Source organism: Lachancea thermotolerans, assembly GCF_000142805.1.
Source record: "Lachancea thermotolerans CBS 6340 chromosome D complete sequence".
Taxonomy (NCBI): Eukaryota; Fungi; Ascomycota; class Saccharomycetes; order Saccharomycetales; family Saccharomycetaceae; genus Lachancea; species Lachancea thermotolerans.
Window position 1 is genome coordinate 119,626 of NC_013080.1, and position 24,371 is coordinate 143,996.

The following is a 24,371-nucleotide window of genomic DNA, read 5'->3' on the forward strand; positions in this document are numbered from 1 at the left end:
GCCATACTCCCCTCGTCTTGTTGTGTTGGCTCGACAAGTACGGTGGCCGGCCCAGCTCATCGGCGAAATTCTTCAGGAAGGGGATGTTTTCCCATGACTGCGCCAGCTTTTCGATCTTCTGGAACTCGTACTGGAAGTCGCCGTCTTTGATTAGATCGTTGCCGATGCAATCGAACTGTAGCTCAAGTCCTGAGTTGATGCACCTGCTCAAGCGCACATTACCAAGATAGCGCATTACCTCAGAGCTCGTGTCACTCAGGAGCTCACTCATCAGAGCGTCGTGTAAGCCCAGAGCGTGGCTAAATTGATCGATGGTCACCATTGCCACCTTATGCCGTATATTGTAGTCGTCCAGGATTTTGAGCACACCTTTGTATAGCGCCGAGTGTTCTGGTGATTGGTCGTTGAACTCCACCACGTCCAGTAGATGGCCGTTCACAGGATCCCCCGTATTGTTCAACAATAGTTCAGGACTGTGTATGTTGGCCAGCCTCTCTTCATCCAAAATGTTGGGAGCAAACGAGACCGAGACCGCCAGGTATCTAAGCCCGTTCTCGCGCGAGCATACGTTAAGCTGCACGCTCAGAAACGTCGAGGCCTCAAGGCTATTGTACAGGGAGTGGTTGAGTGATTTGCTATAGTGGTCCAGCTTCTCCACCACGGCCTTGCGGGTCTCGATGAGTGGTACGTCCGGTACCAGCCCGTTTATGATTTTCCAGCCCATGGACTCCACCACGTAGAAAGGTACCAGCGTCTCCGTAATGAGAACCACAGAGGCAAAGGTGCCGCTGTCGCGGTTGAGCTCTGCCACGAAGCGCGAGGAAAGCCGCAGCGACCGCTCTTTGCTGGTCAGCGAGGTGAGCGTGCTCTCCTTCGACGCGGCACGCTCCCGCGACTTGTACTCCACTGCGTGATTGTTGGTGATATGCTTGGAAAGGTTTCCTGTGGACTCGCCCTCCTTGTACTCCTTGCCGCAGTACACGCACGAGGCCACCTTGGAGTCACCTACCAGCGAGATGTTAAAGTAAGGTCTGAAACGCGATCGGTTCATCCAGCCGTTGGGCTGCGGCCCGCGCGTGAACTCGGGCGCTGACCGCACGTGCGCCTGCGAGTGGTCGAGCAGACTGCGGCGCTGCTCGGATTCGTGGGACTCGCCGGTCCCACTGGTCGATCTCGAGTTCGACGACGGCGTCACAGGGGTGATCGAGAGGCCCGGCCCGCTTTGAAACGTGGGCTGCGGGCCTGCGAGCTGCGAGCCCACCATGGTGCCCGCAAAAGTGGACGAGGGCAAAACGCCGCGGGGCGGTTCGAAGCGGCCCGACGACTCGCGGGACGAGTCGCGCAGGTCATCGTGCGCGACGCCAGAGTCGCCCAGCACGCCCATCGCGTGACCGGGATCGACCACGCGCATCGCGCCGGCCAGGTCGCCCGCGGTGCGATCCGCACCGCGATCCGCACCGCTGCCGTCGCCACCGCCGTCCGCTGTGTGTATGCTGTCCTGGAGCAGAGCACTCATCTGCCATTTTCCGGTAGGCTGCTTGTCTTTGTTGGTAGAAACCATCGCCGCGCGTAGCTATAAAGCCGCTTTTTCGCCGAATGCACGCGTTGGACGCAACTCTAGTTGAAGAGACTTCAAAGGAGAACTCGAAGGTAAAACTGCGCAGCACAGAGCCCACTTACCACCTGCAAGAGTCTGAAATTTCTTCGCTCCTAGCTGCGAGAAAATTGTTTGTGTAAATGAGTATAGTTTGAGTACAACCCGCTGCACCAAAAGGGCAAAGCGGGTAACTGCCGCCGCAATCCGCGGAGCGCCTGCGGCCATTTGCCACCGAGTCCAGCATCGTTTGCCTTCTTTCTCTCGTTGCGCCACCGGCCCGCCACCGCTTCGCCCACTCCCCCGTGCGCATAGCCGCGCGCAGGTCTCGCGCTCGTCGCTACGTCGAAAGCACTAGAATGTACCAGACCTATATACTGAACAGATCTTCGGCCACATCATTTCTGAGAGCCAAAAGCACTATAAGTGGTGTAGTCGACACGCGCTACCTTGATGCCGCTCTTTATATACCTTGCACTCGATTTTATGTGTCACTACAAACCCGAGTTTGATCTCCGCGCTCAATGCGCGCGTTGCGTTTGGCTATATGCGTCCTATGATGTCTTCGCGCAGATTTTGTCGTGTGAGGGAACCTAAGCAAGCCTGAGTTCCCAACGTCATAGACAGAAAATAGAAGAGCTTTGTAGAAACGGTTTGGTCAGCGCCAGAAGCGCCAGCACCGCTCGCCATAAGGGAAGCAACAGGAGAATGGTCTTCGTCACAGCATGCAGCGAATCGGGCGCGGCTGACGGCGCTGCAGTTGTAGCACAGGGACGCGGGGCCTACGAGACCAGGCGTAGGAACCGAGGAGGATGAAGCCGCCGAGATCACTGGCCTTGGGCGCTGGCTTCGGGCGCAATTGGCCGGGAGCACGCGCGGAAACGCGCTTCTGCGTGGACGGCAACTATCGCTGCGGAGCGCCCATGTGGCGCGCGTGGAGCTTTAAGATTGCTCATAAAGCCGGGTGGCAGAGTCGGTGTTGCCCGGATGCGAGATTGTCACGTGCATCTCTCTCTTCTGTCACGTGATCCGTCAATGGCGAGCTCTGCTTCCCCGGCCTGCAAATTTTCTGTGCTGGGACCGCGTTAGGCCAGAAGTTCCAGGGATCTGCTCATTACCGGCGCTGCTCTCAATCCGTCAAGCCATGATCCCACGGTCCATCAAGTCCAACAGTGCGCTGAGCATCCGTGCGCGTCTGCGTGCGCGGTGGAATTCGTCCGCCGCTGCGCCGGCGCCCGCTGTGCACCCCGTCTCGCAACTGAGTCGCGAGGTCAGCAAAGAGCTCACCGACCGCCGCAGCTCGCTCGCCGCGTTCGACCTGTTCAAAACCAAGGTCAACGACCTGTCCCAGACGCTCTCGAATTCGCAGTACACGCTGCAGCGCTCATTCGGCCTCAATTCCGCGCTGACGCAACTGCTGCAGGCCTCCAAGGCCGAGCTGGCAGGGCGCGCGGGTTCCGGCGGCCCCGCCGCCGACTCGGGCCGCCAGCTGCCCCCCGACCCCTTTGAGATCCTCACAGTCATGTGCGAGTACGGGCTGGCGCGCGACGCGCACTTTCAGGTTGTCTTGGAACACCTGGTCGCCGCTAATCGCCCTCAAGAGGTGCTGGGTCTTTGGGTGAAGTACCTGGAGACCCTCGCGGAGAACCCCAAGGCGGTCACCTACGGGTCGCACCACGCCAACAACGTGGCGCTCGCGTCTGTGGGCTACCTTCAGTTGCCTGGGAACTCCCCCAAGCTTGCGGAGCTCGCGCAGATCTTGAATCTTGCCGAAAAGGAGGACCAAATTCCAATTCTCAGGATCAGATATCTTGTGGACACCCTGAAGCTCGGCAGCGCTGTGCGCTCGTCTGTAATTGAGAACTTTGGCGCTCTCCTGCTCGAGTTCTCCCACGCCTGCCAGGCCGAGTTCCGGAGACAGCTTCTCTCGATGGAGCAAGTCGCGGACCTGCAAAAGTTGTTTACGGCGCTCACTTCAGCCGCTGAGAAATCCAGCCAAGGCTTGGACGCCAGTAATGTTGCTCTTTTTATGGACGCATTCATCGGCTGCAAAAAACCTCAGCAGGCCATCAAGTGTTTCAACGTGGCCAAGGAAAAGAATTGTGTGGGTGAGCCAGTCAAAAATTCACTACTTATAGCGGTTGCTAACCTTCCGGTCTACGGCAAAGACATGAGAGACCAGAAGGCCAAACGTATTGAGGCTGTATGGAACTCCTATATTTCTGAGGCCCCCGAAAAGATCAGTGTGAGCTCCTATACTGCTCTTTTGGCAGCCTTGGGCGAAAGCAGAAACTTCAACAAGCTGCAGCAATTGTGGAGCAGCGAGATTCCCAAGGAACTGAAATCTGATCAGGACCTCTTGGAAACCCACCTCCTCTTTCAATGCTACAAAAGGGATTTTAGCTTTGAAAAAATGCGCGACCAGATTCCAGAGAAACTAAGATCGATAAAGCTTGCCAACGAAATTCTGTTCAAAATGGCTCAAGAGAAGGTGCCTGAAAACGTCATCACAGAGTTTTATCGCCAGCAGTTCGTCGACGCATCAGCTCCCTTAAAACCTGATAGCAAGAGTTTGGCGCTTAAGATGTACATCAACTTTTTGTACACGAAAGATCCAGAATTTCAGTTCATGAAGAGTATCTCGAAAAGTAAAAATGATGTGAACACTACTAATTTAATCTTTAAACGGTTCGTGGAGTTCTGTCCAGATATAGAAATCACCAAAAAGCTATTTGACGAAATCAAGTATCCTTTGGACTCCAGAAAGTATGGTTATATGATAACCGCCGAATCTAGAGCCGGAGATATTACAGCTTGCGAAGAAATCTTCAAGAAATTTGTGCAAGAGACTAAAAATCCTAGCACTATAACAAGAGCCATTCTGGACCCAATAGTCGATGCCGCTTGCGAGCAGTGTGTTGCCGAGAAATCTGCAGCTTCTCTAGAGAAAGCCCATATCTATGCCACATTCGCCAAAAAGGCACAGAAAATGCTTTCTTTCCAATCCGCGTCCAAGATTATCCATACCTTGGCTTTGCTTGTGAGAAGTCTAGACGGGAAACTCTCCCCACAGCAAGACGAGGCCGTCAAGAAACTTCTCGAGGACGTGCATAGCGTGAAGAACTTTTCGCCTTCTACGCGAGACCTCGAGACTTTGACCCGGCATAAAGTGTCGCTTCCTGATGGCATGCAGCAGTAGTGGATGATCTCTGCTTGTAATTAAAATAGAAACAACTTCATCGTGTATATATTAAAATATCAAATTCCAAGTTATTTATGCGCAGTAGACCATACCGCGAAGCTACATACAGGGACCGGTTTTTAAGAAAAGGCAACTAAAATACTCGCTGGCTTTCACTTCTTGTCACTACCAAAATACTCTTGGATGATGGGCTCCGTCCAACGAGTGAACCTGTCCTTAGCATTGGTAAAGTTGTCCAACGCCGGACGAACGTCGAGGTTGAAGGTTGGGAGACCGTCTTCGTCATCTGGACCGCCGTAAAAGTCAATAACGTAGCGAACTTGTCTAAATCCAGGATTCTTTGTGTCTGAGGAGGTGGGATCGGGCCTTAAAACCACCCAGTCGTGCCTGTCAAAGGGAAGCTCCGCTGAGAACTTCGATGGGAAGAGCGTACCCAGAATGCTGAAACAGCGTGCACGCGGAGAAAGCTGTGACGGTTTTCCCATAAACTGTAGTAGCTTTGGCTCCATCTCAGTCTGCTCTGAGTACTTTTTCTCCCAGTCCAAAATCTCCTGCCAGCAACCCTCGTTCAGAAAGTTGTGTACGAATACCATCGACTCAACGGCATCTTCCGGTATCTCCTCGCCCGTGTTAGGGTCGATCTTTCCCTTCCGGATCATAGCGTTATACATCTGCTGAGGAGACGGATATTCCCAGAACTCTTCTTCGCCGGGGTTTCCCTTTGGTATGGAGCTCGTTGTGCGATCTTTGGGCAGCTCTAACTTTTGCCCGATATGTTTCTCATGCGACAAGTTCTTGGGCATGTTGTTGAAGGGGTTTATTTCGTTCTGTGCATTTGAACCATGTAGTACAGGACAGCCATCCGCACCGGAGGTTACCTTTGACGTAGAATGGCCTAACGGACACTCCGAGGGTTTATCGGTGATCTTGTTTCCGCTTGTCTACATAGAAAACGTTAGTGGCCACAATAAGGTCCATTTCAAATATTAAAAGACCGTGTACATACCGAATTTTTACCTGAGTCAGCCCAAAACCAGCCCATTTTAATTAGATAGTTGCTCAATGACGACCTCTTTCGATCCGATGTCGCAAAATGATAGTCTTCGCTAAATCAATAAACTTTTCTCTTTCGATCCCCCTCTAGATCATGTGACACTACAACTTCATCTTGAGCGGATACCAAGAAGATTGAGTTTTTCAAATATTGTGGAGAACAAAGGCAACGAACTTCAGACTGTTGACCAGATTCGGCAGTCACTGAGATTCCCGATCGACTTGCGGCGCTTGTCAAGCATAAGCAAGCGTAAGTTCTAGTGGCAAAAGATTTCATCGACAGAGGATTGATGTATGGAAAGCACGCGTGTGGCATTTGCGGGCTTGATCCTAACGCGTGCTACGAACAAGCCAAGTCTTCATTATAACACGAGCTTTTATGGATCAAATTCTAATACCGCATTAGTCTCTCATTGTAAAAGAAGTCTCTTTGTAGTTCCTTTTTCGACGGTTTCGGTACAATTGGGTGTCCAAGTACCTTGGCTCAATAGCTGACAATTTGCCTTGTTTCAACTGCGATCAACATCTAGCGACTAGTGGGACTATTCTTACAAACCTAAGCTAAATCAAAGTGCTTCTTAGGATCAAGTATCTTGATCGAAGACTACGGATTCGTTACCCCAGTTGTTACCCGGATTCATACATGTACAGTGGAATTGCAAATGAACTGCCACGAGCACACCTGGTCACCTTACTCATCGCATCAACGAAACCAAGCCAAAGGGTACGTCAGAACAGCTCTCTCCTTTGGTTTGATGGACGGGCGCGGCGACATATTGTCCAATTTGCGCCAAAATGTGGATCGCAGGAACAATCTTGCATTTCTTGCGTCCAAGCAGGTGTCGCAACGAGATCCAACGATCAAGTTAATAGATTTGGGGATCACTTCGCTGACTCAGGAAACGATTGATCTTTTGTTGTCGGTCGAGCGCCTTTCGCTGCAGAAGAACTTGCTAACTTCTTTACCGGAGGGCTTTAACAAGCTCGCGGAACTCAGGTATCTCGATTTACATGACAATAAGCTCCAGGAAATCCCAGCAACGCTGATGCAGTGCCAGCGGCTTGAGATCCTCGATCTGTCGTCGAACTACATAACACATCTACCTCACGAATACTCGCGTGTATGGTGTGAGAATATCAAGGTTCTTTCGCTCAAGAACAATAGCGTTTCCTCGATACGCGAACTTTACCCCGCCATTATGTCGTTACGAAGTCTGAAGATCCTGGAGATAGAGGGCAACCAGTTTCCGGCTGAGGAGCTCGAGCAGATTAAGAGCGAAGTGCCGCCATCCTCACTGCCGGACTCTGTTTCTCCAGACGAATACTGGTGCGTGGCCCTGCGCAAGCATTTCTCAGACAACAAGATTAGCAAGGCTGCTAAACGGAGAGGATTCATCAATGTTTCGGAGGAGCAACATCGACAAGAGGAGCTGTACAGCAACAACAAATACAATGATTACTTCAAGCGGTTGTCTGTCTTGCCAGAAGAAACAACATCACAGCGTGTGACTCAGGATGAACTAGTTGTTGCATGCCGCAAACTACTATTTAGCTTTACGGAATGTCAACAAAGTATTCGGAAGATTACGTCGTTGTGCGAGGATAAGGCGGTTGCCGTGAATTCAGTATCTCTTCTGTACAGCGTGAGATCTCATATTGACAACTTAGTTGAGCTCCTGGAACAAAGCGAGAGCCCCACTTCCGCCAAGAACGACGTGATGGTGAAGCTATGCCTTACCATAATAAGCATATTCAAACAAATTTTTGCATTGTTGCGCAAGAACTTCAAATCATTCTTTCAGGGAAATGATATTTGTTTCGCAAGGATATTTTATATGAACATACTGTGCTCCTACACCGAAATGTACAACGCCTGGAGTCAAATTACACCTCAGGATTCCATCGCTCCTGTGAAGAAGAGGATTGCCAGGACCCATTCCTTGAGCGTTTCTCAAGGATTTAAGCATATAACACCGCGCTCCAGAAGCAACACGCTACAACGTTCGGCCACCGGGAATTCTGCACACCCCACCACATCCCCAATTCCTCAAAGTAGTAACTTACGTTCTGCTCCTGGATCCGTCATGACGACGCCCCCTCCATCCCAAAGCAATCTGGCAGGAGAAGTCAGGGCAGCAAACGACGGTTCACCTAGCTTTAAGCCTGATCTGACGCAGCAGTCGCCGCACGCAGGTCGGAGGGCGGCCGACGTGCCGCCCCAAGCTGGCACTCCTGCTGTTCCAGTTGTCGATAACAAAATGGGGCCTGAGGATCAAGGAAGTGCTGACATTGATGCGCAACTGTATCACACTCTCAACACAGTCATTTCAATGGTGACTGTAGTTTATTCTCAGTTGACTTCCGCAATCACGAAAAGTGCTATCGCCAGTACGAAGACAACAGAGATGTCGAGCATAACAAGTTCAATAGCCGCCAAAATCAAAGATTTGACAGACACGTGTTTCCAATCCATGGAGCTATCAAAACTATTGAAAGGGAGGTTATCAGATGTTTCACTTGGCAAGTCCGAGGTCTTTTCCACTACGGCAGAGAAAGCAAAAACCTGGGAAAGCATAAACGCATTTTTGAAATCAATCATATCAATTCTCGCTAACACAAAAATTATCATGAAAGATCTCCCTATATTAAACGAAGTGAGGCCCAACCTTGCATCCCTTGCTAAAATCACAAAAGATGTCACTGTAATTCTAGATTTGAGTTCTTACAGAAGTATTTCACAGGCTGCTCAACAGCAGTCACAAGAAACTGCTACGGTAAAACAGCAGTCGCACCCTCAAGCTTCTGGGATGCTAGAAGAGAGCCACAACCCTATACTAGTCACTCCTCTTTCGACTCCCTCTCTTGTCACAGTTCATGCATCCAACCCATTTGATCAATTTTAGGTAGTATGAATTCAATATTACATAGACTTTTAAGCGCATCGTTCCAAAGTCTCCTCGTAAACTTTGCTAACTTCATAGTGGTACCCATGGATCTTTTGCTGTTCTAGGTACTGAGGTAATACCATTCGCGTACGCTCTGCTATTCCACTTATTCTTACCATTTCTGTTCCGTTCATTTTGAGATTTCCAGGTATAAGACCCTCTAGGCATTTTGCAAAAACTTTGTCCAGTATCATGAGAAACTTGAAGACCTTTGCCACAGTCTTCTGCTGCTCTTCGACCTTTAGATGGGTCAAATCAAATTTTGTGAGGTAGTCTAGAAAATCGTCAGCGACCCTGATTAGGTAGTAAGTCTGCCCGAAGTTTGTGGACCTCGTATTCGCGAATTGTCTAGCCAACATATCATCTAGGTTTTGCTTCAAAAGCAGTTCCGTGTTTGGAATCCCTTCGATGGAGTACCAAATAAAGTCAAGTAGCGATTTGAGATCCTGCAATAGAGGTGATAGCTCTCTGTAACCATTTTCTTCTGCTAGGCCCCTTGATTGCACGAACTTCCGTTGGATCTCCATCAGGCGGTCGTCGCAATAAGACACAAACTTAGACTGCTGTGACATGCTTAGCCTCCCTTGAGCTGATGAATGTGAGTCCCGAAGCCTCGTGATATTTGCAGTAGATGAAAAGGGCGAGCTTATGTTTACCTGTGGTACAAATTCATCTTTTTGGTCAAAGACTATGTCATCGTCGGTACTTGCCTCCCTCTTCAGCGAAGACCTGTCATTCTGTTGTTCGTCCTCGTTGCCATAGCCCAAGTCTAAGTCTTCAACATCGTTTTCATCTATTTCATGGATTTCATCAACGTTAAGCTCCTCGTTGGCACCTGTGTGTTCCGGTGTGTCGGGGGTTTTTATCATTTTCTCTGTCAGGTTGGTTCTTCCCCATATATCCCGGACTCAAACTAGATATTTGTTACCTTAAAAATATATTAAGCAGAGAGCTTTACGTTAAGTTATTCCAACCAATATTGAAAAGGCCAAAGCAGTGGGATAACGCGAACTTGAGATCTATTTTCTATGGCAGTCAACACCTTTGAATCACTTCGTGGCCAGGTTTTGGGCGTTCTTGAACCTCTTCCTGTATACAGGAATCAAGATGTTAATGAGAACTTTGCCGCCGTGCCCATTTTCAAAAACAAGCTGGTCAAAATTGGCAGAAACAGCCGCGAATGTGACATTATATTCCCTCATCCTTCAATCTCCAGCATTCATTGTATGTTTTGGGCCATTAGATTTGACGATGATAGCGTTCCGATGCATTATGTCAAGGACTGCTCCCTAAACGGAATTTCAATAAACGGTCTGCTGCTCAAAAGAGGACAAACATGCCTGCTTGAAGATGAAGACGTTATAGCAATTCCTAATGCATGCGAATACCGGTTTCAAGCAAAAATAAAGATGTTGACAAGCGATCTAATCGAGCAATTAGGGTTCCAAGTTAATGTCGAAAACTGGCGGCTGACATCGAAGGTTGTGGGAAGTGGAACTTTTGGGCATGTTTTGGTGGCTAATGAAAAGGCAGAGCCCACTAGACATCAACCTAGGAGTTACGCCGTCAAAATTATTAAAATGAAGCCTAATAGGCTTGACAAAGAGGCAAAAATCCTTCTGAGATTGGATCACGTACGTTTTTCAACCTGTGAAACCGTTCTCTCGAATGGCTGATGAGACTATCCTACTAACTAAACTTGTGATGAACAGCCCAACGTTATTAAGGTCCACATGACATTTTCAGATGATAGAAACCATCTGTACATTTTCCAAGACTTGATTACTGGAGGAGATCTCTTTTCCTACCTCGCGAAAACTGACTGTCTGTCACCAATTCCTGAGACCGAAGCGCTAGTTATTATATTTCAAATTTTGCACGCTCTCAAATATCTCCATTCTCAGGGAGTTGTGCATCGCGACCTTAAGCTCGACAACATTCTTTTATGTACCCCGGAACCCTGCACGAGGATTGTCTTGGCGGATTTTGGCATCGCGAAAGATCTTTCTACGAAACATTCTCGAATGCACACTGTGGTTGGAACTCCAGAATACTGCGCTCCAGAAGTGGGTTTCAAGGCCGACAGAGCTGCGTACAAAGAATTCTCAAGAGCTGCGACCATGGAGCAGCACGGTTATGATGCTAAATGCGATTTATGGTCTTTGGGTGTTATTGCACATATAATGCTTACCGGCATATCACCCTTTTATGGCGACGGTTCAGAAGCCAGCATTATATGCAATGCCAAAATTGGAAATCTTGACATGAGTACCAAGCAATGGACCAAGGTTTCTGAACACGCAAAAAGCTTTGTTCGTAGCCTGCTTGAGACAAATGTCACGAAACGCCTAGATAGCAGCCGCAGTTTCCAACACCCTTGGATAGCCAAACACAAAGGTCACTTGGAGAAAATATACCAGAAGAAGATCATACCCGATTCTGAACCCAGACAGAGCTTCGAGGAGACGAACTGGAAAAGAAAGCTGCCAAAAAGCGTTAAACTCTCGCCAACTTCTGTTATGAATAAAAAGGCGAGAAAATTAGAACTGTCTTAAAACGGGTAAAACATACATGTCTCCACACTGTTTGCTTTTGGCTAACGATCAGCAACGTGCTCCAGGCGAAACTGGCATGTCCGCTCCCAGCCCGTTCTTTTCAACAAACAGAGTTGAGGCAAGGTAATAATGGTTGTTCCAATTGAATGCGTAGGTCCTGAACACACTTTGACTTAGTGTTGGCTTCAACGTGACAATTTAAGTTGATGTTTGGGAGTCTCTGTTATCAAGCAGTAACTTTTCGGGCAAGACAGCCAATTCCACGAAATGACCACCAGGGATAAAAGTGGAGCAACGTCTGCGAATCTTGTTACATCACGTTGTTCTCTAAAGACTCGCTCATAAATGCTATTTTCTAACGTCGCATCCTTGCACACGGTAATGAATTATTTTCATCTAGCAATATTAGCGAAGCGAGATCCAACTTACATCAACCGCGCTGGATACATACGATGTATAAATGCTAAAAAAGAAGGGAGCCCCATTATCTCTGCAAAACTTTGCAGCTAAGATTTTAGGAGGTGACAAACTGGTTAAACAGTTGGAAAATGGTTCTCTGAAAACCGCCTCTACGAAGGCGCTGTCGCGCAGCGACGTTTGGTTGAGGGAGGCTTTAGTAAATACAGCCACTACGCGGAGATCTTACACGTTGCCGCACAGCGGAGCGATTTATCCTAGTAGATCCATTGATGTCTCTTTAAATGTTATTCTTAGCACGCTGCGGCGACTCCGTTTTGCTAACGATGCGGGGGGGTACTTCATCCTTTTGAACCGAATAAAATCAAGTAGAGTTAGGTGGGTCTCCAGCTCGGGAAAGCCTATAGCGGGGAACGTGCCCGTTGAATTATACCGGGAAGTTTCCCACATGTTGCGCGCAAAATCTAGTGGCTTTCAACGAGAAGAGCTTGTGTGCCTGGCAAAGTTTACGTTAAAACTACTGAGAGACTATAATGAGATTGTTGCGTTTCGAAGACCGCTGAAACCTGACAAGATTTTTTTAAGGAACTGTGCAGACATCGTCACACGTCTCGGGTCTATGACCTTTTTGAATGCCTTCAACAATCTGATTGAACATGAAGACATAAAGGTTTACGCAATGATTTCTTTCTATCTGCAAACCAAGCAGATAGCACATCTGGTTCAATTCTTAGAATCAAGCAATTTGGGCAGAGATTCACTGGGCCTTGAGTTAGCCTCGTCTCTCCTCCTTCACTGCATCCGCGAGTTTGTGACGCTTGGCTTGGAAGATATTGCTTGTTCAACACTGGAGCTTCTGCTTAAAAAGTGCGCTCTAGACCTTGAAAAGCCTTTAAATGACGTGAAGCTCATTGCTGAAAAGTTTGGAGCCTTTAAAGTGCAACTGGCAATAAACAAAGCAAATGATCCTGAACTTCGCAGCGCCTTTGTCCCCTGGAAAACGTTCCAAAAGGATCTCTCTTTCAAAGACTACATCAACTTATTTGATGAATCGGAAATTGATTTTTACAATGAAACAGCCTCAATGGAGTTTCTATCCAGTAAGTTGCCTCATCACCGCATGGCACTAGAGGGCTGGTATCACTTGTTTGAGGAAACCCGGCCTCATCCTACGGCATCGGCTTCACTCAAAGCATTTCACTTTAATACCATTCTCTCAACTGTGGCTTCGACAGGATCATTAGGCCTGGTGACGCTTTTCTGGCGCCATTCAATAGTCAAACTTGGCCTAACGGAGGATTTCCTGAATTCTCACAACCTAATATCCTCAAGAAATTGCGGCGGCTTTCATGTTATTCTCCGGTCAGTGGGGAAATCGTCCTCTGCAAAGCTTGCTGGCTACCAACTTTTCAATTTTTTAAAGCACGACTTCAAAAAATTGACCTCTAACCATGGTGTCGCAACGTTCAATTTAACGAACAAAGACTATTTCTATTTGATGCAGAGTGCAACTCGGGGCCCTAATGTCTCTTCTGTCTACTTTTACCTTTTCCATCATTTACTTGATGCTGGGGACACTTGTTTTAGCTTCGGGAAAGACGGATCACCTTCCTGGCAGCCAGGAGAGCCCATTTTATCGTTGATCAAAAGCAAATTCTCAAAAGATTGGCACCTTACAGGTGTGGGGAAAATTGTTGAACGTGTGGGAACGTGGTACAAAAATGAAAAGGATCGTGGCGTCTACTCTTCCCACATACAGAAGGATGTTCTTGTGGATATATTTGGGCCTCATTTCATTCAGGAATTGTCCCCAAAGACTTTGTTACAGCTGGAATCTGATTCAAATAATGCAATGGATGCAAAATCATCAAGTGTTTACTCTCTTATTGCCGACTGTGAAAATACAGAACGTATAAAGGAGACACTGGGGCATTTAACACAATCCATAAAGGGAAAACTTGATTAGATGCTTTCTTGGAAGGTCAGGAGAGATTTTGGGCCTTCTCTGGACACTTCTTCAAGCTCTATGACTTTTTTATCATCTCCAAACGCCAAATAGATGATTACCATTCCCTCTAAGGACATGGCCTGTATTTGAGTAAGCTTTTGAGACTTGGATTTTGCTCCACAAGCGAGGGTTTTTAGTCGTTTTAAAACTATATTTGCAAACATTCTGTCCTCATGTGGTGCACGCCTCTTGAAACTTATTGCAATAAATGGCATGAGCCTTACTACGGCAAGCTTTAGTGGCGCAAACTTTTTGATCAAATGCAGATTGTAAAATTTAGCATACGCCCCTGTCGCATTAAAAGCTGGGTCGACATCCATGCCAGACTCAAAAATTCGCCTCCAAAATGTTATTGAAGCAAGAGCCTGCTTCACCAAGTCTTTTTTCTGGCATCCTAGGGCATTTCTATGTTCCTTGGAAGCTTGCCATGCCTCTATCTCAGAAAACGACGGCAATATTCGCATAAGGTGATTTAGTAAGTTCAGCTTCCGTTCCTTGGAGAGCGCTTCATAGAACTTGAGAAAACTGTCAATACTAGTGCGTATCAGTTGATCTGTTGAGTACATCGCACCAGCAGAAAACATGAATCCCACCCAAAACTCAGTATCCTTGTCTTGATAGTATTTTTGAAAGAAGTTCAAAATGGCTGAATCGTGACTATCACCTTGATTAAGATCGTGTCCCCGAGTCAGAACTTGGAACGACTTTTGCCGTAGTTTCTCATTTGGCTCGGCGGCTATCCTCAAAAGCTTTGAACAAACCGTGGATTTTAGTGCAGGGTCGATCTGCATGAAGACATCTCTGTGTCTTTCAATTAATTCAACAACGCTGTTTCTGACCAGACTTCCTACATCTCCTCTGTCCGTAACTGTATAATCGTCTAAAAGATCAACAGTTGCTGTTAATATTGAGAGTACCCTAGGTGCCTCGATACTCAACAGTCTATCAGATATTCCAGAAACAACTTCGCGGCGAGCTTCGCAGTCCATATGCGGGCATAACTCCCTAAATACTTTGATGAACTGATCAGGATCAATATAAGCAAGGCCTGCACAACACAATGGATTGTTTTGCCTAATAAGTGTTTCGAACTTTTGCTTGAAGCTATCGACTATGGTTGTAACCTTCGTCTCTCCTTTTTTGCAGGAGAGAATAGAAACTAATGAAACAAAACACATTTTTACTTCGTTGTAATCGCGATCAGAAATCGAACGGTGTCGTACGATTTGGAAGAGAATATCAAGGGTATGAACGTCAATTTGAAAAGAGCCCGTGTTTTCGATTGAAAAAGAACGCAGCATCTTTAGAACGCAGAGCGTTTTGAACCGCTCAGAGGGGTTAGGAGACCTCGGGCTAAGAACAGCAAGAAGTGAAGGAAGCCATTCAGAACAGCACTTTCTCACGGTGTCGTTTTTGAGCAATTGTGCCTCTGTGGCAAGATAAGAAAAACAGCACTTCCTTAGGGCATCGTTGCCCTTAAACACCAAGGCTGCCGACTCAGATACGCGGTTCCAAAAACAGTCTGGAAGGTAATTTGCGTCTTGCTTTTCTAGTAATATTCTTATCAAGCCACAGGTCAATTTAACAATGTGCAAATCGTTACTTTGAAGAACGTTATAATCTAAAAGCCAATCCAAAAGCGCATTTGAATATCTTGAATCTTCCTCTTTAAAAATCTTAAAAAGTTGAGGTACGCTCTGTAAATAAGAAGTCTCGAGGTTTTTATTTGGAAGTTCGATAACACGCATAACGTTTTCTCTCTCTAGCAGTGTGTTGCCGTATCTACCTAAAATCTCCTGAAGCGCTGCGGCAGAGGATTTTCTGATTAAAAGGTCTCGATCAAGCAAGGAACAAATCAATGAATTAAGGAACAAATTTTCCGACTCAGAGTTTATGTCGCAGTTCCTGGCAAGTGACCAACAAACAAAATTGGTGGCATCTCTAATTTGGTGTCCCGAAATCTTGTTGACTTTTGTCTGTTGGAACTTTATGGTTATCGGGACAATAGATTCGGTTACCAGCTTTACAAGCTCCGGATTCAATAACTTAATTCGAGAACTTTCGGCGATGACGAGAAGCTGTGTGTGCAAGGTGTCCTCGTCTATTGTATTTGTTGGATTTGAGGAGAGCGTATGCCTTGCATCGTGAACGATGGATTCTATCAAAGAGGATGCTGACTCAGGATCAAGGGCCATGAGCAGCTCCATAATTTTAGCAAAATTATGAGCAAGCTGAAACCTTAACTCGGTGAAAGGTACGTTGAAGCTGTCCAGCAGCCATGAAGCTATTTCTTCGATGGCTTCCCAGTTACGATGGGCCGCGTGTAACTTGCACAGTTTTGGTAGAGTTTTGAAAGTAAGTTTAAGTTTAATCTCATTAGCGCTGTCTGCATTATCTATGCAAAAGCTGGTTAAGTTGTTCAGAGCTGCCGAATCGAGGACCGCTTGACGTTCATGAACCTGCCCTTGCCTTAACACGGCTTTCAGTGTGAAGTTCACTGTGTACAGGTCAGAGGTTTCATTCGAGAAGCTTGAGCGAAACAATCCGATATTTTTTGCGAAAAGTTCTGCATGAACCGCCGAAACTAATGGATGTAGGGCCTGTAACGATTTGAATTTGCCTGTCATTTTGTAAATTTGCGAATCGTTTTCCAGCTTGAACGGTGACATAAGAACCATTTTCAGCCAAGCAAGCAGCAAGTATGAATCTTGCCAGTCGCCTGAATCTTTGAGTTTCTCCAGGATTTTAGGAAGAAGGAATATATCAGTGGAAAGATGATTCATTACCTTTTTGATGCCACATACCTTAGAGAACGTGTAGAAAACTTGTGAGCATCGATGTTGGTCCTCTGACCTGCAAGTGAAGAAGCCGTCGACTAGTTTTGTAATGAACTCAGAAAGGCGATCTTCGAGTATAGATGGATCCTGTTGAAACTGGTCAATCGCCTTCAGTAACTCTGGGAGCGGCCCTAAGCCGCAGACACCTTCTTCTATGGACTCCAGTATTGATTCGGCATTTTGCGGTTCCATAGGGTTGACCTCTTGATTTACAGCACTTTCACAGGAGTGTGTGAATTTGATTACATGAAAGTGATGATCCTTCAAAACAAAGTAATATTGTACGATTGTGCTTAAATAAAAAGTTCATTAAGCGCTGACAAGATCAAGATTGCATTTGGTTTTAGAAACCATCATTAGGTCTCACCACCCTGGGTTCCTAGGTGAAAGCTTCATTGCTCCTCGCACTAACGAAAATAACAAAGAACTCTGCTTTTATTTTCACAGATTTTCGCGACACTGAAAATTATGTTCCGCCACCTAATTAGTAAATTATTGACCGCTTCTGAAAGTGTCATGCATTCTATAAATGTAGATTAATATCATAATCAAGCGCCGTGCTCTGCATCTAAAACCTCCATCACGGCAGATTTGATTGATCTGGCGCCAATTTTATAGTCCTCCAATTCGTTATACACTTGGACGCTGAAGCGCACCCACAACTCCCCATTATGGTAAATGAAAGGTAAAAACGCTTTCCTCGAAAACATGAGCGCGAAGCATTTCTGTTTGAAGTCCATGAAGTAGTATGGATCTGAAGCCAATTTCTGCTTCAAGGCAGAATATTTCTCAGGCAAGGGGATATTGACATTGAACATTCCGGCAACGGCCAAAGTGTTTGTTGAGTTTTGAAGCAGCCTGGCACCGGGCCCAAATTCAGCAACAATCAAAGGCACGGCCTCACGTTGAAGCTGCCACTGGTATTCTCGAATGCGGTCTTCCCCGCCGCAGGTCTCCTCGCGGAACTTGAGCGCCTCTTCTATGCTAAAATACTGGGCGTAGTTCATGGTGCCTACAAACCAGAATTTGTTATGCATCAGGTTTTCGTTTTGCAAGCGGTCCTCGGCAGTTGTTGGGTTGGGAATGTATTGACAGTTTTGGTTTGAATAATTCCAGGATATGGGAAGAGTTTGAATGGTGGAATGGTGCTTGGGATTGACATAGAGAAGGCCACAGGACTTGGGCGCGCTCAGCCACTTGTGGAGATTGGTGGTAAAGAAGTCGGGTTGCAAAGTGTCAAGGAACTGGAGGTCCACCAGTCCCGCTCCATGGGCACCGTCGACCAGGGAGAGCACATCGTGTTGCTTGCACAGCTGAATGAGCTGCTCGCATGGCAGCATGACGCCCGGCATCGACGAGATTAAGTCAAACATGCAGAGACGGTAGTTGCCTGTGGCAAGCTTTTCGTGGAACCGGGTTAGCAGATCGCTGTCTTCGATCGGGTAGTCGAGCTTGACCACATCATACTGGAGCCCGTAGTAGTCCGCGAGGAATTTAACAGTGTTAGCGCACGAGGTGTACGAAGTGGAGTGCACTAGGACCTTGTCGCGGCTGAAGTCCCATTTGATGGAACGCAAGACCGTGTTGACGCCGCAGGTAGCGTTCGTGACTAGGGCAAGGTTACGAGGGTCGAGGCGCAGGTAGCGCGCTAGCGCCTGGATCTGTCGCGCATACAAGTGCTCAGCATCAGAAAAGTGGAATCGGTCCGAGTAGCTCTCATGCGCTTCGGAGACGCGCTTCTGCTGCTCGATGACGCAGCCCGGCGTGAGGCCGAACGAGCCATGGTTCACAGGCGTGACGGATGGGTCGAGAAAAGGGAAGTGGGATCTGAAAGACTTGCCGAAGGACATAGCAGCGATGAATTGGGTTAGTGGTTCGAGCGGAGACTGTCAGCGGTAAGCTAGGAAGGCCCCCTAGCCGCTGCGCATGGAAATTCGACCTCTTATAAAGCGGTGTGTGACTTGACTCGAGCTTTTGACACATAATGGTACGTACATCATGATACATGGAATGCAGAATTCTGTTCCGTTCCGTTCCTCATCCTGCCGTACAGAGTGCCTATATCGTATGTACCGCGCGGGAATTGCTTCTCTGGATAAACTCGCGGCTTTTTTCGAGCGCCGCAGGAACTATGATTACATCAGCGGGATCAGGTCAGCCTGGAGCCGCACACCCTCGCTCTCGGAAACAAATGGGGGCCCTGAGATAGAGAACAACGCGGAGCGATACGGGTTCATATTAAGGGTGCTGACCCTCGCCTTTATGGGGGCGAAATGAACACCGCGGTAAGGTGCGATCGCGCACGGGAATATGGTGAAGCTTTCGTCCAGGTGTTTCAAGCAAGTTTGCGGGGAGGATCTTTGACAAACAAGCTTTCTAGAGGTTTTCTCGGCGCATTTTGGCCAGCCGTGCGCGCACGAAGTACGCGCCCCGTCCCGGGCTCGGAAGGCCCGTCCCGGTACTGTGAGGCAGGAAGAAATGAGTATAACATCGTACGTAGTGACTGATATAGCCACTATGGCTATTACGCCGGACAGAGTTTTTCAGTGCTAGTCCCGGGCGCGGTGTTCCGTTATCGCGGCGCGTTATCGTTCTGCGCCTTTGGCGGGTTTCCTGGTCACACGACTAAGACCCGGGTCACGGCGCCCGATATTGACACACCTGGCCACCTGCACGCGTGCTTGTTTGCCCCACCTGTGTCTCGTATCTGTAGCTGTAAGCCTCTATCTCCCGTTGTGTACTATCTAGCCTATATCTCGGGGTATTGGCGGTATACCGTTGCACGTCAGGTGCAAAGCAGCTTCATCGGAGGTTCTCTGCTGCTTCTAGCGGACCTGTATAAGAATGACAAGGTCGCAGCTCGACGGTAGCCTCTTCGGATGAAGAACCTCAAGTGCCTTGCTAGTTATCGGCCTCCCGCTTCGTACTGCAAAGATACTCCAGTCAGGCTCGAACCGCTTCGTATTGTCTCTGCTGCTGCACCGACCACTTTCTTCCATCATCTAGCAAGCTACAGACACCTCAATCTAGCGATGTCAACCCCTAGAGATCTCAAGGACGCCGGCGAAACGTCGATCGTCGACAAACAGACCGGCCAGGTTTTCGAACTTGATACCGAGTCGCTCTCCGCGCTCAACACATCGGGCTCACCAGGCTCTGGCGCCGCCGCTGCTGGAGCCGAGGCTAACGGGCTAAAGAAGGGCCTCCAGTCCCGTCACATCCAACTGATTGCGCTTGGTGGTGTTATCGGTACAGGTCTGTTCGTCGGAACTTCTTCGACCCTGAGCACGTGCGGTCCCGCGGGACTGCTAACATCATACATCATTATCTCGCTCGTGATCTATCCGGTCATGAACTCGCTGGGAGAAATGGTATGCTTTCTGCCTGGAAGTAACGGGCAATCGGGTGGCTCGATCTCAAAGATCGTCACTCGTTACGCGGACCCCTCTCTGGGGTTTGCCACAGGCTGGAACTACTACTACTGTTACGTGATTTTGATTGCTGCGGAATGTACTGCCGCTTCGGGTGTCGTCACTTACTGGACGACGGCAGTGCCCAAGGGTGCGTGGATTGCCATTTTCCTCGGAGTCGTTACGGTACTGAATTTCTCACCTGTCAAGATATACGGTGAAACCGAGTTTTGGTTCGCTATTCTCAAGATTCTGTGTATCGTGGGCCTGCTGTTCGTGAGCTTCATTCTGTTCTGGGGTGGCGGTCCAACCCACGACCGCCTAGGCTTTCGTTACTGGCAACACCCAGGCGCGTTTGCTTACCACATCACCACCGGCAACACAGGTCGTTTTCTGGATATCTGGACCGGTGTAATCAAGGGCGGGTTCGCATTTATTCTTGGTCCCGAGTTGGTAGCGATCACTTCTTCAGAAGCTCTCGACGCGAGACGTAATATCGAGAAGGCTTCTCGTCGTTTTGCTTATCGTTTAGTGTTTTTCTACGTGGCGTCTGCGCTGGCGATTGGTGTTATTGTTTCGCGTACCGATCCCGTGCTTAAAAACGCTTTGGCAGAGGGTAAGGCAGGTGCCGGCTCTTCGCCATTTGTGATTGCCATCCAAAACGCGCACATCAAAGTCCTCCCTCACATCATTAACGCCTGTATTCTGTCGTCCGCTTGGTCGTCCGGCAATTCGTTCATGTTCGCAGCTTCTCGTTCGCTACTGTCAATGGCTGAGGATGGCAATGCCCCTCGCATCTTGGGACGTATCAACCGCCAGGGTGTGCCCTACTACGCGGTCGCATTGAGTGCGGCATTTTCGTGCCTTGCGTTCCTGAATGTTTCGTCAGGCTCGGCCAAGGCCTTCACATGGTTTTCGAACATTTCAACCATTTCTGGGTTCATCGGCTGGATTTGTATTGGTGTTGCTTACTTGCAGTTCCGCAAGGCTGTGTTCTTCCGTGGACTATACGAGCGTGTACCATTCAAGTCGCCTCTCCAACCATACGGAACCTATTTCTTTATTGTCGTCGTTTCGCTGATTTGCTTAACTAACGGCTACGCTTCTTTCGTCAACTGGAATGCTTCCGACTTCGTTGCAGCCTACATTACCCTGCCCATTTTTGTAGTGCTATGGGTCGGACACAAGATATACACTCGCACATGGTCCACCTGGCTATTGCCCGTCGCCGAGGTCGACGTGACAACGGGTCTCGCGGAGATTGAGGAAGAGACCAAGATTCTCGATGCCCAGCGTATTCCTCCAGCGAATGCTTGGCAAAAATTCGAGCAATGGTTGCTGTGAGCGCGCGGGCTCGCTCATGCATGCGCTCTAGATATCACATTCAAATAGGTATTCAATATTCTTTGGTAATACACTGCCTCTGGGCGTTTCAAACCCCGGTGCCTAGATGTACCTAAACACCTAGCTGTAATTTAGGTCATCTTAAACGCTCGCTAGCACCTTGGCTGACATCTAGCCATTGAGCGTCATGTGTGAGGTGTTAAGCGGCACATGCTCAAGCAATGAACCGTGATGGCTCTCAGACTGCGCACCTGGAGATTGCTGCTTTTCATTTTAAAGAGTGAGCGGTTAGAAATTCTCTAGTTTTCAACGGCTTTCTTGTCCGTTGAGCCCTGGGCTTACCCCATGAATCGATCGATGACGCGAATACGCTGACTTGAATGCTCTTCGAGGAAAGTGCCCAAAGTTTGGAACGCTCCCTCGAGTACCAGTTGCCCAAACAGCTGGCGGTTGCTTAAACTGAATGATGAATATCCGCGACATATCCGTCCCTTAAAATATATTGTGTCACTAGACCAGAGCGCATCATTCTCAAATTTGCTTCACAAGTGGTTCAAATACCAATTGAGTCTACTCAACACGCATTGGACCACATACAAGCTTACTGCCATAGAATATCAGGCCGCTCGCTTGTGAAAGGTCCATGTACTCTTATATGCTTAGCCCAAGGCCCTGTGTCAGCACTTCGGTGCGGTATTGTGCTAAACGAATTTGACTTTCGGAATCTCAGTTCCGAAATCCCAAAACCGTGCGCGGGTAAGGCGAAAACCAAATTCCAATGGGGATATATTCCGCACTGCAAAGCTGAGGAAGCGGCGGCTTAATCCATTCCGTTGAGGACCCGTCGTGCGGGTATCCTCTAGCCGCCGAGAACTGAGTCACGTGTACCGGCTTTCCAAAGCGTTGCTTCACCCGGCTCCCACGTGCTTCAAACGACATGAAACCACGTGCTAGTGGGACCATTTCTCGCGGCACGTGAGCACAAATTACCCGGCGACCCGCTTTTCGTTTACGTCACTTGCAGATGCCTCCAGAGACGGCTTCCGCGCCTCCTCCGTCGCTGGCTTCCTCTTTCCTGCGCGCATAGCTTCCTCCCAAAGGCCGCTTTCGTAGCTGGAAGCTGACTTCCTAGCCAGGATTACGTAACAGCGCTAGAATCTAGGTGCGGCTACCTGTCAAAAAAACCTGCAAGGCCAAAACCTACGACGTTGTGTGATTAAACGTAGTATAGCGACATGATGCAGTGGGTGACACGAGTTGGATCTCGCGCCCGAAGCACCACGACGGGTTGGGTTGGAGTTTAGAATATGTTGTTGAAAAAAAAATCGGAACGGACATTATAAATTGCAGCGGTTTGTCTCCTGCTACTTCCTACTAAAAGTCTTCTCCTGCGCTCTTCAGCAGTTCATTACTCATAATCAACAGCCCTAACATCACATCTATCACAATGGAGTCCAGACTAGGATGGCTATCTAACTTGCAGACCGACACTGGTTCTAACTTGAGAAGAACCTCTATCATCGGTACTATTGGCCCAAAGACCAACAGCCCAGAGACTTTGGTTGCTTTGAGAAAGGCCGGTTTGAACATTGTTAGAATGAACTTCTCTCACGGTTCTTACGAGTACCACCAGTCCGTCATTGACAACGCCAGAAAGTCTGAGGAGCTATACCCAGGCAGACCTTTGGCTATCGCTTTGGACACCAAGGGCCCAGAGATCAGAACTGGTACCACCACCAACGAGGTCGACTACCCAATCCCACCAAACCACGAGATGATCTTCACCATTGACGACAAGTACGCCAAGTCCAGTGACGACAAGATCATGTACATCGACTACAAGAACATCACCAAGGTCATCGAGAAGGGCAGAGTCATCTACGTTGACGACGGTGTTTTGTCTTTCGAGGTCTTGGAGGTCGTTGATGACAAGACCCTGAAGGTTAAGTCCTTGAACGCCGGTAAGATCTGCTCTCACAAGGGTGTTAACTTGCCAGGTACCGACGTCGACTTGCCAGCTTTGTCCGAGAAGGACAAGGCCGACTTGAGATTCGGTGTCAAGAACGGTGTCCACATGGTCTTCGCTTCTTTCATCAGAACCGCCAACGACGTCAAGACCATCAGAGAGGTCTTGGGTGAGGACGGTAAGGACATCAAGATCATTGTCAAGATTGAGAACCAGCAGGGTGTCAACAACTTCGACGAGATCTTGGAGGTTACCGACGGTGTCATGGTTGCCAGAGGTGATTTGGGTATCGAGATCCCAGCTCCACAAGTCTTGGCTGTTCAGAAGAAGCTGATCGCTAAGTGTAACTTGGCCGGTAAGCCAGTTGTCTGTGCCACTCAGATGTTGGAGTCTATGACTTACAACCCAAGACCAACCAGAGCTGAGGTTTCTGACGTTGGTAACGCTGTCTTGGACGGTGCTGACTGTGTCATGTTGTCCGGTGAGACCGCCAAGGGTAACTACCCAATCAACGCTGTCACCATGATGGCTGAGACCGCCTTGATGGCCGAGCAAGCTATCCCATACATCCCAACCTACGATGACTTGAGAAACTGCACTCCAAAGCCAACCTCTACTACTGAGACCATCGCTGCTGCTGCTGTTGCCTCTGTCTTCGAGCAGAGAGCTAAGGCCATCATTGTCTTGTCTACCACTGGTAGCACCCCAAGATTGGTCTCTAAGTACAAGCCAAACGTCCCAATTATCTTGGTCACCAGAAACCCAAGAACTGCTAGAATCTCTCACTTGTCCAGAGGTGTCTTCCCATTCGTCTACGAGAAGGGTACTGAGTCCGACTGGACCAAGGACGTCGAGAGCCGTCTGCAATTCGGTATTGAGCAGGCCAAGGAGTTTGGTATGTTGAAGGAGGGTGACACCATCGTCACCATCCAAGGTTTCGCTGCTGGTGTCGGCCACTCCAACACCTTGCGTGTCTTGACTGTCTAAGTTATGAATGAATAATGTGTACATTTTATAAATTTATACATCGGTAAAAATCA

General features: G+C 48.3%; 10 protein-coding genes across 10 annotated transcripts, besides 1 other annotated feature; 6 read left to right on the forward strand and 4 right to left on the reverse strand.

Moving 5' to 3' along the window:
• Window positions 1-1,006: part of a mobile genetic element (DNA transposon of KLTH part of the newly discovered ROVER DNA transposon family of the Kluyveromyces:degenerate copy) that runs on past the window's edge.
• A 1,732-nt stretch (window positions 1,007-2,738) lies between these two features.
• MSC6 (Msc6p) lies at window positions 2,739-4,793 on the forward strand (the record flags this gene model as incomplete). Its single annotated transcript, XM_002552734.1, has 1 exon — window positions 2,739-4,793. The coding sequence occupies one exon, from the start codon at window positions 2,739-2,741 to the stop codon at window positions 4,791-4,793; it is 2,055 nt and encodes a 684-aa protein (XP_002552780.1).
• Window positions 4,794-4,948: 155 nt separating this feature from the next.
• CYC3 (holocytochrome c synthase CYC3) lies at window positions 4,949-5,838 on the reverse strand (the record flags this gene model as incomplete). The annotated part of the gene is made up of 2 exons (XM_002552735.1): window positions 4,949-5,737; window positions 5,803-5,838. The coding sequence occupies 2 exons, from the start codon at window positions 5,836-5,838 to the stop codon at window positions 4,949-4,951; spliced, it is 825 nt and encodes a 274-aa protein (XP_002552781.1).
• Window positions 5,839-6,511: 673 nt separating this feature from the next.
• Window positions 6,512-8,752, forward strand: SOG2 (Sog2p; the record flags this gene model as incomplete). The annotated part of the gene is made up of 1 exon (XM_002552736.1): window positions 6,512-8,752. The coding sequence occupies one exon, from the start codon at window positions 6,512-6,514 to the stop codon at window positions 8,750-8,752; it is 2,241 nt and encodes a 746-aa protein (XP_002552782.1).
• A 29-nt stretch (window positions 8,753-8,781) lies between these two features.
• TFB6 (TFIIH complex subunit TFB6) lies at window positions 8,782-9,663 on the reverse strand (the record flags this gene model as incomplete). Its single annotated transcript, XM_002552737.1, has 1 exon — window positions 8,782-9,663. The coding sequence occupies one exon, from the start codon at window positions 9,661-9,663 to the stop codon at window positions 8,782-8,784; it is 882 nt and encodes a 293-aa protein (XP_002552783.1).
• Window positions 9,664-9,822: 159 nt separating this feature from the next.
• Window positions 9,823-11,349, forward strand: MEK1 (serine/threonine protein kinase MEK1; the record flags this gene model as incomplete). The annotated part of the gene is made up of 2 exons (XM_002552738.1): window positions 9,823-10,428; window positions 10,507-11,349. The coding sequence occupies 2 exons, from the start codon at window positions 9,823-9,825 to the stop codon at window positions 11,347-11,349; spliced, it is 1,449 nt and encodes a 482-aa protein (XP_002552784.1).
• A 460-nt stretch (window positions 11,350-11,809) lies between these two features.
• Window positions 11,810-13,732, forward strand: MNE1 (Mne1p; the record flags this gene model as incomplete). The annotated part of the gene is made up of 1 exon (XM_002552739.1): window positions 11,810-13,732. The coding sequence occupies one exon, from the start codon at window positions 11,810-11,812 to the stop codon at window positions 13,730-13,732; it is 1,923 nt and encodes a 640-aa protein (XP_002552785.1).
• CIN1 (Cin1p) lies at window positions 13,729-16,803 on the reverse strand (the record flags this gene model as incomplete). The annotated part of the gene is made up of 1 exon (XM_002552740.1): window positions 13,729-16,803. One exon carries the CDS (start codon window positions 16,801-16,803, stop codon window positions 13,729-13,731), a length of 3,075 nt encoding a protein of 1,024 aa, XP_002552786.1.
• A 356-nt stretch (window positions 16,804-17,159) lies between these two features.
• On the reverse strand, window positions 17,160-18,461 carry KLTH0D01452g (KLTH0D01452p; the record flags this gene model as incomplete). Its single annotated transcript, XM_002552741.1, has 1 exon — window positions 17,160-18,461. One exon carries the CDS (start codon window positions 18,459-18,461, stop codon window positions 17,160-17,162), a length of 1,302 nt encoding a protein of 433 aa, XP_002552787.1.
• A 1,029-nt stretch (window positions 18,462-19,490) lies between these two features.
• On the forward strand, window positions 19,491-21,365 carry PUT4 (proline permease PUT4; the record flags this gene model as incomplete). Its single annotated transcript, XM_002552742.1, has 1 exon — window positions 19,491-21,365. The coding sequence occupies one exon, from the start codon at window positions 19,491-19,493 to the stop codon at window positions 21,363-21,365; it is 1,875 nt and encodes a 624-aa protein (XP_002552788.1).
• Window positions 21,366-22,812: 1,447 nt separating this feature from the next.
• On the forward strand, window positions 22,813-24,318 carry PYK2 (pyruvate kinase PYK2; the record flags this gene model as incomplete). The annotated part of the gene is made up of 1 exon (XM_002552743.1): window positions 22,813-24,318. One exon carries the CDS (start codon window positions 22,813-22,815, stop codon window positions 24,316-24,318), a length of 1,506 nt encoding a protein of 501 aa, XP_002552789.1.
• Between the last annotated feature and the right edge of the window lie 53 nt (window positions 24,319-24,371).